This window comes from Plasmodium falciparum (genome assembly GCF_000002765.6).
Source record: "Plasmodium falciparum 3D7 genome assembly, chromosome: 12".
In the NCBI taxonomy this organism is placed as follows: domain Eukaryota; phylum Apicomplexa; class Aconoidasida; order Haemosporida; family Plasmodiidae; genus Plasmodium; species Plasmodium falciparum.
The window spans coordinates 1,995,001-2,010,000 of NC_037284.1; the positions used below are offsets into that span (position 1 = coordinate 1,995,001).

At 21.2% G+C, this 15,000-nt stretch overlaps 5 protein-coding genes across 5 annotated transcripts in view; 3 read left to right on the forward strand and 2 right to left on the reverse strand.

Annotated features, from left to right (window-relative positions):
- The window catches only part of PF3D7_1248700 (conserved Plasmodium protein, unknown function), a gene marked incomplete at both ends in the record, with an annotated part of 5,970 nt that extends 226 nt beyond the window's left edge, over positions 1–5,744 (forward strand). Inside the window, one exon of the mRNA XM_001350835.1 lies at positions 1–5,744. This exon is cut by the window's left edge and continues 226 nt beyond it. Coding sequence (XP_001350871.1) covers positions 1–5,744 — 5,744 coding nt within the window.
- A 1,242-nt stretch (positions 5,745–6,986) lies between these two features.
- Positions 6,987–7,271, forward strand: PF3D7_1248800 (conserved Plasmodium protein, unknown function; the record flags this gene model as incomplete). Its single annotated transcript, XM_001350836.1, has 1 exon — positions 6,987–7,271. The coding sequence occupies one exon, from the start codon at positions 6,987–6,989 to the stop codon at positions 7,269–7,271; it is 285 nt and encodes a 94-aa protein (XP_001350872.1).
- Positions 7,272–7,722: 451 nt separating this feature from the next.
- Positions 7,723–9,030, reverse strand: PF3D7_1248900 (26S protease regulatory subunit 8, putative; the record flags this gene model as incomplete). The annotated part of the gene is made up of 1 exon (XM_001350837.1): positions 7,723–9,030. The coding sequence occupies one exon, from the start codon at positions 9,028–9,030 to the stop codon at positions 7,723–7,725; it is 1,308 nt and encodes a 435-aa protein (XP_001350873.1).
- A 1,144-nt stretch (positions 9,031–10,174) lies between these two features.
- Positions 10,175–12,193, reverse strand: PF3D7_1249000 (conserved Plasmodium membrane protein, unknown function; the record flags this gene model as incomplete). Its single annotated transcript, XM_001350838.1, has 1 exon — positions 10,175–12,193. The coding sequence occupies one exon, from the start codon at positions 12,191–12,193 to the stop codon at positions 10,175–10,177; it is 2,019 nt and encodes a 672-aa protein (XP_001350874.1).
- A 1,000-nt stretch (positions 12,194–13,193) lies between these two features.
- On the forward strand, positions 13,194–14,708 carry PF3D7_1249100 (conserved protein, unknown function; the record flags this gene model as incomplete). The annotated part of the gene is made up of 3 exons (XM_001350839.1): positions 13,194–13,259; positions 13,482–14,513; positions 14,628–14,708. The coding sequence occupies 3 exons, from the start codon at positions 13,194–13,196 to the stop codon at positions 14,706–14,708; spliced, it is 1,179 nt and encodes a 392-aa protein (XP_001350875.1).
- Positions 14,709–15,000: the final 292 nt, after the last annotated feature.

Consider the following 15,000-nt stretch of genomic DNA (forward strand, 5'->3'; position numbering starts at 1 on the left):
GATGTAGTACAAACGAATCATTAAAATTGAAGAATATAAAAACATTAACAAAAGATTTTGATTATAATAATAATAATAATAATAATAATATTAATAATAATAATGATTATAATAATAACAATAATAATAATAACAATAATAATAATAATAATAACAATAATAATAACAATAATAATAAAAATAATAATAATAATAATAATGGTCATAGCAAATTGGTTTTTAAAAAAAATGATAAAGATATCGAATCAAAAGTAAGAGAAGAAGATGGGAAAAAAAGTGAGAAAAAAAACAATGATTTGATAAATAACAAAAATGAGTTTAAAGTAAACAATAAGTTAATATTAAAAAGTAAAGAATTTAAAAGTAACAATAATAACAATAATAATATCTGTAAATTAAACAATATCGATGATAAAAATAAGAAACAACAAATGGATACTTATTCTCCTAAGGAGAATGAGGAAGATAACTCAAACAATATGAAGAAAAGTTCGAGTTTAAAAAATATAAAAAAGAATCAAATTAACGAAATGGAAATTATATCCAATTCTGTAGAAGAAAATCATGATACTCATAGTAAAGGGGATAAGGAAAATAATGGAGTATCTACTAAAAATGTAAAGAGAATGAATACAATGTCAAAAGAAATAAATCATAAAAATAATAATTTAAAGAAACACGTTTCAAAGAGTAATAGCTTGGAGCTGAAGAAAGGTAAAAAAGGAGAGAAATCGAAAGATAAATTAAGTAATAACGTGAGCGGGAAAAAAGGTATGAATAAAGAGAAAGAAGTGGTCCAATCGAGTAGTGTTAGAAGAAATAGTAGTAGATATTCAATTGATTATGGAAGAAGAGATAGTTCAAGGAGAGGTTCAGTCAAGCAAGAGAAGGGTAAAGAAAGGAGAGGCAGTAAAAATGTTTCTAAGAAGGTTTCTAATTCGAAATATACAAGAAAGAAATCGAAGAGAATTAAAGAGGAATCTGACGAATCGGATGATGATGATGAGGAGGAGGAGGAGGAAGATGATGAAGAGGAGGAGGAAGAAGAAGAGGAAGAAGAGGAGGAGGAAGAAGAAGAGGAAGAAGAAGAGGAAGAAGAAGAGGAAGAAGAAGAAGAAGAAGAAGAAGAGGAAGAAGAAGAAGAAGAGGAAGAAGAAGAAGAGGAAGAAGTAGAAGAAGATAATGATAACAGCGATAATAATGACGAAAGCGATGAGGTGTACACAAATAGAAGTAGAAGAAGTACAAGGTGTAGCATAGTTAAAAGGAAAAGTAGCCTATGTATAGGAAAAAAGAACAGTAAAATAATAAAAAAGAGTACAAGTAAAACAAAAAATAATAAGAAGAAAAAGGGAAGTGTTATAAAATTGGTGAAGAAAAAAGAAAAGTTGAGCAAAAAAGGAATATTAAAGAAAACGAATAAAAAGACGAAAGGTAAATTAAGAAAGAATTCGAAATTGTATCATAGAAAAAAGAATATAAAAAATGAAAAAGATGGTATTGATGAAGAAGATATTGATGAAGAAGATATTGAAGAAGAGGAAGAGCCATCATATTTTGATGAATATAATTTATCTTATGAAGAAAGGAAAAAAGATTTAGAAGAGAAAGAGAAGAAAAAAGAAATAAAAGAAAAATATATAAAACAAATAAAATTACCAAAATATGCAGATGATGAATCAATTATATTTATAAACAATCCTAATTATGTGATGGTTTTATTATTTTTAACTGTTTATAAAGATGTATTAAAAATGAATTGGAATTTTAAAGATATTGAAGAAATGTTTCAGAATAAGGAAACTACCGAATTTGGTCGTAATTTTTTATTAAAGTTATTTTTCTTTTTAGGAAGATATTTTAATTCAAAATCTATATTTATGTATAAATATATATCTAGAATATTTGAAGATAAAGAAGAGAGCTTATCACGAGTTGTAAATTTCCATGAACTATTTCCTGTTCTTGAAACGAAGAAGGAAATAAAGAATAGTGGTGTGGGTTCAAAAAGGAAGAAGGATAAGAGGGGCAAGAAAATGAAAATACATCAAAAGGAAGATGAGTTGTTATATGATGAGGAGGTTATAGGGAACGAGGATGTTCACATATTTGAAGAGGAGGAAGATAATGAACATTCTAATGATGATGAAGATGAGGAAGAGGAAGATAATGAACATTCTAATGATGATGAAGATGAGGAAGAGGAAGATAATGAGCATTCTAATGATGATGAAGAAAAAGAAGATGTACATTATAACGATGAGGAAGAAAAAAAAAGTGATTTGAATAACGACAGTACGAAGAATACTGTTATAAAGGAAGAAAAGGATGGATTACATATTTCCGAAGGTAGTCATAATTTAGTTAATATTGTTAATGATAGTATGAAAAGAGAAGAAAGTTGTAAAAATGGTCACATTGGTGATAATGAAAGAAGTGGAGATATAAATACAAATGATGATAAAAATAATGCAGATAATAATGATGATGTGGATGGTGAAAAAATTGTGGATAGTAAAAATAATATAGAGAATAAATTAGATAACACTGTTGAAGGAAAGCATGATATAAATAGCACAGAAGGTATTATAAAAAGTGAGAATGTAGATGATGAGAAAGGATTATTAACTAATAAATTATTTTTAGAATGGGATGATTTGTCAGTTATTTCTAAATTAAGAATTATTCGTATGTTATTAAATTTGGTTTTGTGTGAAAGTAATAATTTAAAGAAGATGTTAGGTGATGAAAAATTAAATTATAATAATGGATATTTAGGAAAGATAAATAATGAGAAGTATTGGTTTATTTTTAATGATACAATTAATATAGAATATAAATTATATTTAGAAAGAGAAGAAGAAGGTTCTTTTATTTTTATATGTGATGATGATGATATGTTATATACCATAGGTTATAATTTTTTAAGAAATAGTGATACGAAATTTATGGGTGAAGCATTGATTGAAAGATATAATAAGGTATGTAGAGAAAGAAGAAATAGAAGTCGAATGTTAAAACAGCAGAAGAAATTATTATGTGCTGATATAAATTTGAATGATCCATTATTAGGAACAAAGAAGAGGCAACATAAACAGGTTGAATATTTTAATTTTGATAATAATGAAAAGATGAGAAGGAAGAAAAGTGACATGAATAATAATAATCCTTATTCAGTACCACCTACTAAGTCTTATCAGAAAAATGATAGATCCTTTAGATTAGCTGCAAGAAATGCTCAAAAAGGAAGTGTGGATGATTTAGAAGCGTGGAAATTGAATGAGGGTTCCTTGGGTATAGAAAATCAGGGAGCAACATCTGGAAATTATAATATAGCAAATGATGGTACTAATATGACAGAAACGAATAATATAAATGATAACCACAATAATGATAATAATAATAATAATGATGGTGTGGTGAATGCGGATGGGAATAATATATATGGCCCTAATAATAACAATGTGATAGGATCAGATGGAAACGTAAACAACGCAAATAATACTACTACCAATAATAATAATAATAATAATAATAATAATTTGGGAACTGTTAAGATTCCATTAAAAAGAGGAAGGAAAAAAAAATCGGAAAAAAAGAAGAGAGGTAGGAAAAAGAAAATTTTGTCAGTTGATGGTATAGGAGAAATAGCAAATAATTTAAGCGCCTTAAATGTTGATGAAAATAGAAGAAAAAGTATGCCGAATATTGGTCGAGGTAGGAGAGGTACATATACGAAAAGAAATACAAAACCATCTGTTTCTATAAAATATGGTACAAGAAGTCATTCAATAAATAAATATAAAAATGATGTTATGTCGTTTAATGAGTATTCACTAAATCCTGGATTAAGCATGGATGATTTTTATAAAAACATGGTTATGGATCCAAAATTTTTTCATGCAAATATGAATATGAATAATTATATGAATGGTGGTTTTAATATGCCAAATAATAATAATTCAATGATGAATATGAGGAATGGTAGTAAGATGGGTAATATGAATAATATAGGAGGTTATAATTTCCCTTATATGTGTACACCACCACCTATGTATAATCAATATTATATGTATAATGGGAACAATATGTATTTACCAAATGGTGGACCAAATAATAATATGAATATGAGTAATGCAAATAATGGTGCATCTGTTGTTATGGGTGGGAATGTTGTGTCTAACCAAAATACGGTAAAAGATGTTAAGGCTGAAAATATGCATATGGCAAAAAATAGCATAATGGAAAATAGAAATTCAATTATAGTGAATAATATGAATAATATGAATAATATAAATATGAATAGCATGCCTCATAAGAATAGTTTCATGGGTAATGATGGCATTAATAATATGAACAGTATGAATAATAATAATAATAATAATAATAATGTGAATAATAATAATAATAATGTGAGTAATAATAATAATAATAATGTGAGTAATAATAATAACAATAATGTAAATTTTATGGATAATATGGGAAATAATAATAACAATAATAACAATAATAACAATCCTATGAATAAATACAACAATTATATGATGAATAGGAACGTACTAAATAATATGGGAGGTACGAATCCTTTGTATAACAATATGTATAATATGAAATTCCCTTATATGAATAATGATATGATGAATTATAATTATAATATAAATTCTTTTCAGAATATGAATTATGATAAAATGAATAAAAGCATGTTTAAGAGATATCCTAATTTTATGGGTGGTTATCCTTATAATAATATGAATCCATATAACAATTTTAATGCTTTCAATATGAATTATCAACAAAATGACCAAATGAATCAATTACCTAACATGCAAGGAGGATATAAAAGTAAATTAATGAATGACAACTTATCTAATTACCAATCGTTTAATAATAACAATGTAAAGCAAAATCATCACGATAATAATAATAATGATAATAATAATAATAAGAATAATAGTGAAGGTGGTAATAAAAATATGGATGATAGTAATAAAAATAATGATATAAATAAAAATGATATTTTAGATAGTACAAAGCTTACTGAGCAACCGGTTGGGGGTGTAGTTCCTAATAATGATTGTATCACGAGAGGAGAGGATAATCACAGAATCGATTTAAAGGGAGATATTGCAGAAGCATTAGTAGGAAATAATAATGAGAAAATGAATAGTAGTGATCACAATTTGAATTCTTTAAAAAATTTGCCAAATATAAATAATACATATAATATGGATCATATGTCACACATGAGAAATTCGGTAAGTGCATCATCTATTGGTATGATAAATCCTGGTCATATGAATAGTTCGCATAGTGGTAGTATAATGAATAAGGATAAATTTAGAGACCTCCAATTGAATAGTAATAACAACAACAATAATAATAATAATAATAATTATGTAAAAGTTAATCCTTTTGATCATCCCATGAAAAATATGAATCCAAATTTAATGGATGATAAATATCCCAAAGATAATAATAATATGATGATGATGATGATGAACAGTGTTTACAATATGATGGGATCAGATCATTTCCATATGAATAATAGTCATATGATGGATCCGATGGGTTCACCTAAAATGAATGATAATATGTATAACCATAATAATATGAATTTTGAAAACACCAACACTAATCACAATAATCACAATAATCACAATAATCATAATAATCTTAATAATCTTAATAATCTTAATAATCATAATAATCATAATAATAGAATACAGGATAAGCTTCCTGAATAATATGCCAGTGAACAAAAAAAAAAAAGAAATGTAAAATATATAAATTGTGATAAGATAATATATATGAAAATATATATTTTGCTCATATTACCAAGTGATACAAAAAAGAAGGACACACAGAAGTAACATGTTACATTTTAAAGACATATTTTTTTGAATATAATAATTGGATACGCACATATACATATATGTGTGTGCATATATATTTGTATATAGAAAATTTTATTAAATTTTAATAACTTTTTTTTTTTTTTTTTTTTTTTTTTTTTTTCATATCATTTCATAATGACGAAAAGATGATGCTTATTTTATATATCTACATATATATGTATATATATTATATATGTAAATATATAAGATTTCCATATTGTTTGAAAAAGAAAAAAAATAAAATATATTATATTATATATATATATATATATATATATTATGTATATATTTTATTTTTTTTTTTTTTTCTGTTATTAACTCATCTTATAATTGTACATATTTATAAAAAGTAAAAAAAATACAATTTTTTTTTTTGAAAATATATATAATTCATATTGCTAAATTATTATATATATATATATATATATTTTTTATTTTTTAATTTAAATATAAAATGTGATTACATTCTTTTATGTTTTTCTATTTTTGTATTTTTCACTTTTTTTTTTTTTTTTTTTTTTATATTTTTCAACACTAAAATAATTTAATAATATATAAAATAATATAATATAATATAAAAATTAAATGCTCAAGTTGGATGATTCTTCATATGTTTAAATTTCCTTTTACTCTTTTTTTTTTTTTTTTTTTTTATGTAGCACATGATGCTATACATATATAAGAAATATATATATACAATATGTTATATATATATAACAATTTATTTGTAGAAAATATGAAGAATTTTTATGTGTAATTTTTTTTTTTTTTTTTATATATTAATATTTTAATGCAATGGAAAAATTAAATGAAGAGAAATTATGAAAGATCTTATTTTTTATTTTCCTATATTAATTCTTTCATTCTCTTTTTCTTTTACTTTTTCTTTTACTTTTTTTGAAAGATTACAATAATTAATAAATTATTATTTGATGTTTGCTTATTTTGTATTAATTAATAAATATAATATATTCTAAATAAATAAAATATTATTATAAACCCTTTTGATAATTTTTTTAAAGGGGGGGATTTTATTTTTTTGTGACTTTTTTTTTTTTTTTTTTTTTTTTTTTTTCTTCTTATTATTACATAATGAAATATGATATAACAAGAAGGTTCCGAATATTTTTGCGATTGGTTTTATTAGATAAAGAATGTGGTATTGAAGCAGGTTCTTTAGTAGACTTAAAAAAATGGGGTAGAGAGAAAATATTAAAAAATAAAGAATTACTAAGTGAATATATATCTTATAGGGAGGTATTAAATGAGTATACAAAAATTTTAAAAGAAAGGAAAAATGAACATATAGAATGTAACATTGAAAAGGTGGCCAATCAAGTTGGTTTAACAACAAAAACTATGAGAAATAAGGAATAGGGAGCTATGGGAGCATACAAAAAAAAAAAAAAAAAAAAAATAGATACATATAAATATATATATATATGTAAATATAAATATAAATATATTATAGTATCACCTTGTCATTTTATAATTTCATTTTATTTTATATATTAATTTTTTTTAGTTTTTAATTTTTTTAAAAAAATATTACTATATAAATATTATATATATGTATATATATATATATATATATTTACATATAACTGAAAAAATACAAAAATTATACTCTTTTTTTTTTTTTTTTTTTTTTTTATTTGAGACAACAAAAATGTGTAAAACTATACACAAAATAAAAAAAAAAAAATAAATAATATGATATTATATGATATACATATGAAGGGCATAATATATATATTTATATTTATATTTACGTGTTGATGCTCCTACCTTACCAAATTTGCTGTAAAAAAAAAAGAAGGAAAATTATTCATTTCCATAATTTTCTAAGAGTAAAATTTTTCTCTGCGTCTTGCTTCATAACCTTAGCAACAGCCATTTCGAAATCTTCCTGTGTTACATGTACTCTTCTTTCTCTTAAGGCAAACATTCCAGCTTCTGTACAAACAGCTTTTACCTCAGCACCTGAACAATTATTCATATCTGTTGCTATTTTGAGCATGTCTATACCTCTCATTAGGTTCATTTTTCTGCTATGTATTTTTAATATTTCCATACGTGCTTCTACATTTGGATTTGGAAATTCGATTTTTCTGTCTATACGTCCAGGTCTTAATAAAGCTTCATCTAGTATATCAATACGATTGGTGCACATGATAACTTTAATATTTTGTGTCGATTCAAAACCATCTAGTTGGTTTAACAATTCCATCATTGTTCTTTGTACTTCTGAATCACCATGTTCTCCTTCAATTCTTTGGCTTCCAATTGAATCGATTTCATCCATAAAAATAATAGAAGGTGCATGTTCTCTAGCCATAACAAATAATTCTCTGACCATACGTGATCCTTCACCTATATATTTCTGTACTAATTCAGAACCTGAAACTCTAATAAAGGTACAATCTGTATGATGTGCTACTGCTCTTGCTAATAATGTTTTTCCTGTTCCTGGAGGTCCATATAATAATACTCCTTTAGGTTGTGATATACCTAAAGATTCGAAAATTTCAGGATGTTTTACAGGTAATTCGATGACTTCTTTTACTTCTTTGACTTGTTGATCTAATCCTCCTACCATTTCATAAGTAGAATCTGGAACTTTTTCAACTTTCATAAGAGAAACCAAAGGATCTACTTTACTAGGTAAGATTTTATGTAATTTATAAGAATCATTATATAATGCAACTCTTGTATTCGGAGTACAGTGAGATATATTTATATGTCTAGCAATATCTACAACATATTTTCCTTCAGGATTTATTTTTACTAATACTTTATTTTTTCCCATTGGTTTTACAATTTCACCTACATAAGAAGCAGCTTCTAATAAATATTGTATTTCATCACATAATTCACGAACTCTAGCATTTAATTCATTTCTTTGTGCTTCTAATCTTTTTTTATTTTGTAATTTCTTATTTATAATCGATTCATATTCTTCTATTTTTAATTCATAATATCTTTTTATTCCAGATTGTACTTGTTCTTCATTTAATGCACTGCTATTTTTATTATTATCATTATTATTATTATTTTCCATATTCTTTTCTGATATTTCGTTCTTTATACCTTCTGACAGATTTTTTGACCTTACATCGAAATCAACAGCTGCCATGCTAAACAATATATTTATACATATATATATAATAAATAAATTATATGTAATATATAATATATGAATGTATATTATAAATATATTATATATATATATATATATATATATATATATATTTTTCATAAAGGCAAAAATATATTTATTACATATAAAATAAAATTATTATATTATTATATGTATTATCACAATATTTATTTTATTAATAAATTGAAATTATATGAATCCTTTCAAGGTTATTAAATATATATACATAAATATGTATATTTTGTAAAAAAAAATAAATTTTTTTTTTTTTTTTTTCACAATTTTTTTGATTTAGATTGGTCGTAACATAAAGAAAAAAATAAATCAAAACAAAATAAAATAAAATAAAATAAAATAAAATGTAATATAAAATGATAAAATATTTCAAATGAATACATAAATATATATTATATATATATATTATAAATATATATATATGTATACATTATAATATATGCATATTCTAATTTTTTTTTTTTTTTTTTTTTTTTTTTTTTTCAAATGGGTAATAAATAAATCAAAAATATTTAATTATATATTTTTTATATGTATTTATATTTTTGAAATATTATGAATAAAATATTAAATATATATATATATATTATATATATATATATATATATATATATATATATATATATATATATATATATAAATTTTCATATATCAATGTATTATTCATTTTTATAGTATTAACCTTATAAAACAAGAAAAATGTTAGATATATTTGAGTTTTAAATAATTACATATGCACATGTATGAACATATATATATACATTCAAATATATAATAAAAAATTGTTGTGATATATTTATACAAGTTAAAAACTGTAGAGACGAAAATATAAAAATTTTAAGATATTCATTCTGTTAATTATTATTTTTTATTTACTTCATATTGTATTATAATTACATATACACACAAAGGTTCATAACAACAACAAAAAAAAATAAAAAAATAAAAAAAAAAAAATAATAAATAAATAAATAAATAGAATAAATAAATAAATAGAATAAAAAAAAAAAAATTCCAAATGGGAAAATTAAAAGGGTAATGAAATAAATATATAAATATACAAATACATATACATATTAATATTTGTATATGTTGATATATTGTTTCATTTTTGAACTAGTACCGATGCTGTGTAGGGACCAATTATTTTTCTTCTGAATAAATAACACGTTTTTGTATTAGGATCCTGGGTACTGTTGAGTGTGTCGATTATATTTTTATAAATTGAACTAATATATGTGTTTTTATATTTTAATGATTCTTTCATTAGATGCTCTAAATTTGTAGAATCTAATAGATTAAGTATACAATATATTTTTTTCAAATATGATAATTTTATTATATAAGAAAAAAAAGAAGAAAGAGTTTGATGATGATGGTTATTTTTTTTATTTTCCAAGAGATATTTTTGTATGTCATTAAATATACTATAATTTGGTTTATCACTATATATGTAAGCATTTTTTTTTTTGTTTGTTATTTTTATGGTTTGCTGTTCCGGGTGTTTAGATATGTATAATAATATATCGAATATATATGACCAGAATGTATAAAAAAAAATCAATAGTTGGGACTTATGTATTGATAATAAAAAGTTGTGTTTACAATTTTTAAAATAATATGAATTATTTTCATATAAGAATTTAAAAAAATACAAAAATGTATATATATTATTAAGAGTTATATAGAAATGTTGGATATATATATATTTATGCTTATGACATCCATTTGTTGATAAGGTGTTGTACATATATCCAGAATACGCATAAAAAAAATTACACAATGTTTGATTAATATTATTTAAAGGAATATAATGATAATTATATGTTGTCTTTTTATATCCATTTTGTTTTTGTAAGGAAATATTATTTTTTAAATATAGTATATATTTATATATTGTTAAAAATTGATATCTAACGAATGTACTAAATAAATTATATGAAGGAAATATATGTGGAGAATTTTTAATATATGATAAGAAAAACATTGGCATCATTTCAATAAGACATTTTTTATCTTTTGTAAATAATATATATTTGTCTTTATCTATAGTGACATCTTTATATAAATTATAATATTTTTTTATTTTCTTTATAAATAAAGAGATAAATGTATTCATTTGATGTTCCAAATTATGATTTTTTTTTAAATTATTAAAAATTAAACATATTTGTAAAAGATCTAATGATTGTATTCTTTTTAATATTTCATTATAAATTATATTATATAATAAATAAAAATTTTCATCCTTTCCTTTAAAATGATATATTTTTTCAAAAATTAAGCACAAATCTATATTTGAAAAATCATTAAGCATATTTTTTATTTTTGATATAAGAAATATATTAAATTTAGTACATGGTTCTATAGGTATTTTTGTTAAGATATTTAATAATATACTGAATGTTCTGGGAGTTAATGTTTCTATTAATTTATAATTAATCTTTTTTAATGAGAAAAATATATTTTTATCATGATATATGTTATTATATACATTATGTTTATATGGTGTAACACAAAAAAAAAAATTATTTTTTGGATATGATATATCTATTTTTTTATTTGTATTCGTATTTATTATATATTCTTTAGTACCTAATAAATTATTTTCTTCTTGTATTATAATTTTTTGTAACATTTCAATAATATTTATATCCTTATATTTTGAAAGAACATGTATAATATTTATCCAAGTATTTAAATCATTTGATAACATATTGTTATCTTTTGTGTTATATTTTACTATTTCTTCATTTTTATGAAGGTTTAATAAAATATAATCACTCAATTCTTTTAATATATGATTACACTTTTCATTCTTTTTAAATGTATAAATAATATTTGATAAAAAATTAATATCTGTTTTTATATTTTTATCATTTAATAATGGATTAACCACGTTTTTATAAAAATAGAATAAATAATTATAATCTAATTTTATTATTTTTGTGTATATGCAAATATTATTTAACAAATCATGGTGTGTTTTTTTGTAAGCTTTTGAATACTTATCAAAATGTAAGATAATATTTTCTAAATTTATTCGTATTATCTCTTTATCAATAATTCGTTTTTTTTCTAATAATCTACGGTTTACTATCAAATCGATAATATGTTTATTCATTACAAAATGAAGGAAAAGCAAACATACATATATATTTTAAAATACAAAAAAATAAATGCGACTATATATATATATATATATATATATATATAGATATATAGATATAGATATATATTTAAATTCTTTCAAATCATGTTGTAATTTTTTTTTTTTTTTTTTTTTTTTTTTTTTTTTCATCTGACACATTTTATATTCTTAATAATTTGTCATTTTAATAATTTTTTTTTTTTTTTGTAATTTTTAAATATCTTCTACATAAGTAAGAATATTAAAAATAAAAATCAAATTTTATATTTTATTTTTATAACATATGTAAAAGTATATATTTTTTATAATAATAGATGTTATAAATAATATGAATAAATATTCATGTTGTTTTTAAAATGTATATATATTTTACCTACGTATCATTAAATATTTATTTATATAAATATATTATTATATATAGATAATATGTAATAAATATATATATATATATATATAATATAATATATTGCCATTTAAATATACTATAAATTTGTGCTAAAAAAACAATGAACTATATATAAATTATATATTATATATATATATATATATATATATATATAATTATATGTATTATTTTATGGTACTACTTTTTATAAGTTTTTTTATTAAATTGTTTTTGTTTTTTATTTATTTTTTTTTTTTTATTAATAATGCGAAATAGATATAATTGTTAATTTAACCCATGTATATAATATATTTTGTTATAATTTTACGGAATTAAAATTTAAATATATAATATTATATATATATAATTATTTTGTATTTATTTTTAATTTATGATTTTGTCAGTTATTTTATATTTATAAATAGCCAAGTATTGTATCCTAAATTTAAATGCATTCACATTGTTCTTTAATCATTTATAATTAGGTTTGTTATATTTATATGTTTATTTTATATTATTTTATTTTATAAAAAAATAAGAATCTTATACATTTGGTTATTGATAATTATCCTTTATATTTATAAAACAATGGAATATAAGAAAACGAAAAGAACTAATCAGTTTATATTTGAAGGAAGCAAACATGCCACAAAGGTACTGTCTCCTTAAACATAAGATAAAAAAGGAAAAATATAAAAATAATATATATATGTATATATATTTATGTATATTTATATGTATATATATATATATATATATTTATGTATATTTATATATATATATATGTATATATTTATGTATATTTATATATATGTTTGCTTATATTTATGTATATACATATTTGAACGTATCCATAATGCTTTTTCCTTTTTGTAGAGACAAAAAATAAATGTGAGTGCCCAATGTAAAGGAATACTTCTATCAACTGTTTCACCTCGTAAAATGAGTTCAGGTATAAAAGAATTTATTAACTTTTTAAAGTTGAATTTCCCTGAAGAGAACTTAGAAAATGGAGAGATTAAAATTAAGGAGGCTGCTACAGATGATCATGATAATGATTCTGATAGAAAAACAAGTAATGTCGAAAAACAATTGAATGAAGAGATACGTAAAGAAAATTCAGATTATATTAGATTTGCTCCCTTGAGAAATATTATAAAAAACTTTACATTCATCAAATTTAATAATGCAGCAGATAAAAATCCATCAGAAATTGTTACACAAATTTTTTCTATGGCTAGAAATAAAAAAGAAAAATATATCTTAAGAAATATTTGTAAAATTATACCGTTCGATTGTATATGTAAACCTCATATATCACCTTTTATTAAGACACTCCTTCCATTATTAAAGGAAAATTTTTCTAAAGGATTATGTGTGCAAGAAAACTTTACTATTACTAATTTGCTCAAGTTGTTGAATGTGTCAGAAGAAAAAACTACTGAGCTAGCCAATAAGCAAGATGAACCACAAGAAGAAAATGGAAATGAAGACACCTCGAAAAGTAATGAAAATAAAAATGGAGATAGTGATGAAAATAAAAATGGAGATAATAATGAAAATAAAAATGGCCATAATAATGAAAATAAAAATGGCCATAATAATGAAAATAAAAATGGAGATAATAATGAAAATAAAAATGGAGATATTAATGAAAATAAAAATGATGAGACTTCCAAAACAAACAGCCAAAATGATAATAAAGAAAAAAAGTCAGAAAATAAAAACGAAACAGTTCTGAACAGTTCAGGAGAAAAAAAAACTACATGGGGATTAATATATAAATGTTCGAATACAAGAACATTAACAAAAAAAGACGTATTGACAGTATTGGATAATTGTATAGGAAATAATTATTCAGTGAATTTAACAAAACCGGATTTAGCAATTATTGTTCATGTGACGGAGGTAAAAATAAGTGTATTATGTAAATAATTATATATAAATATATATATATTATATATATATTATATATGTCATATGATATATGATATATTTATTTCTTATTTTTTTTTTTTTTAGATAATGTGTGGTATTAGTATTATAAGGGATTATGACAAAACCAGAAAATTTAATATATCATCCTTTAATGAGGATTCGTAAATACACTGAAAGTTTACACAACATATATATATATATATATATATATATATATATATATTTATATTTATTTATTTTATTTATCATGAGCATAATATAAATTTAAATGTTTATATAGACACAATTATATATTTATTTATAATATAAAGGATTAATGTATTTAATAATATATGGTTAACAAACAATAATATATATATATATATATATATATATATATATATATATATATATATAATATTTGTTTATATTTTTTTATATATTTAATTAAATTTTTTTTTTTTTAAATAGTAAATTT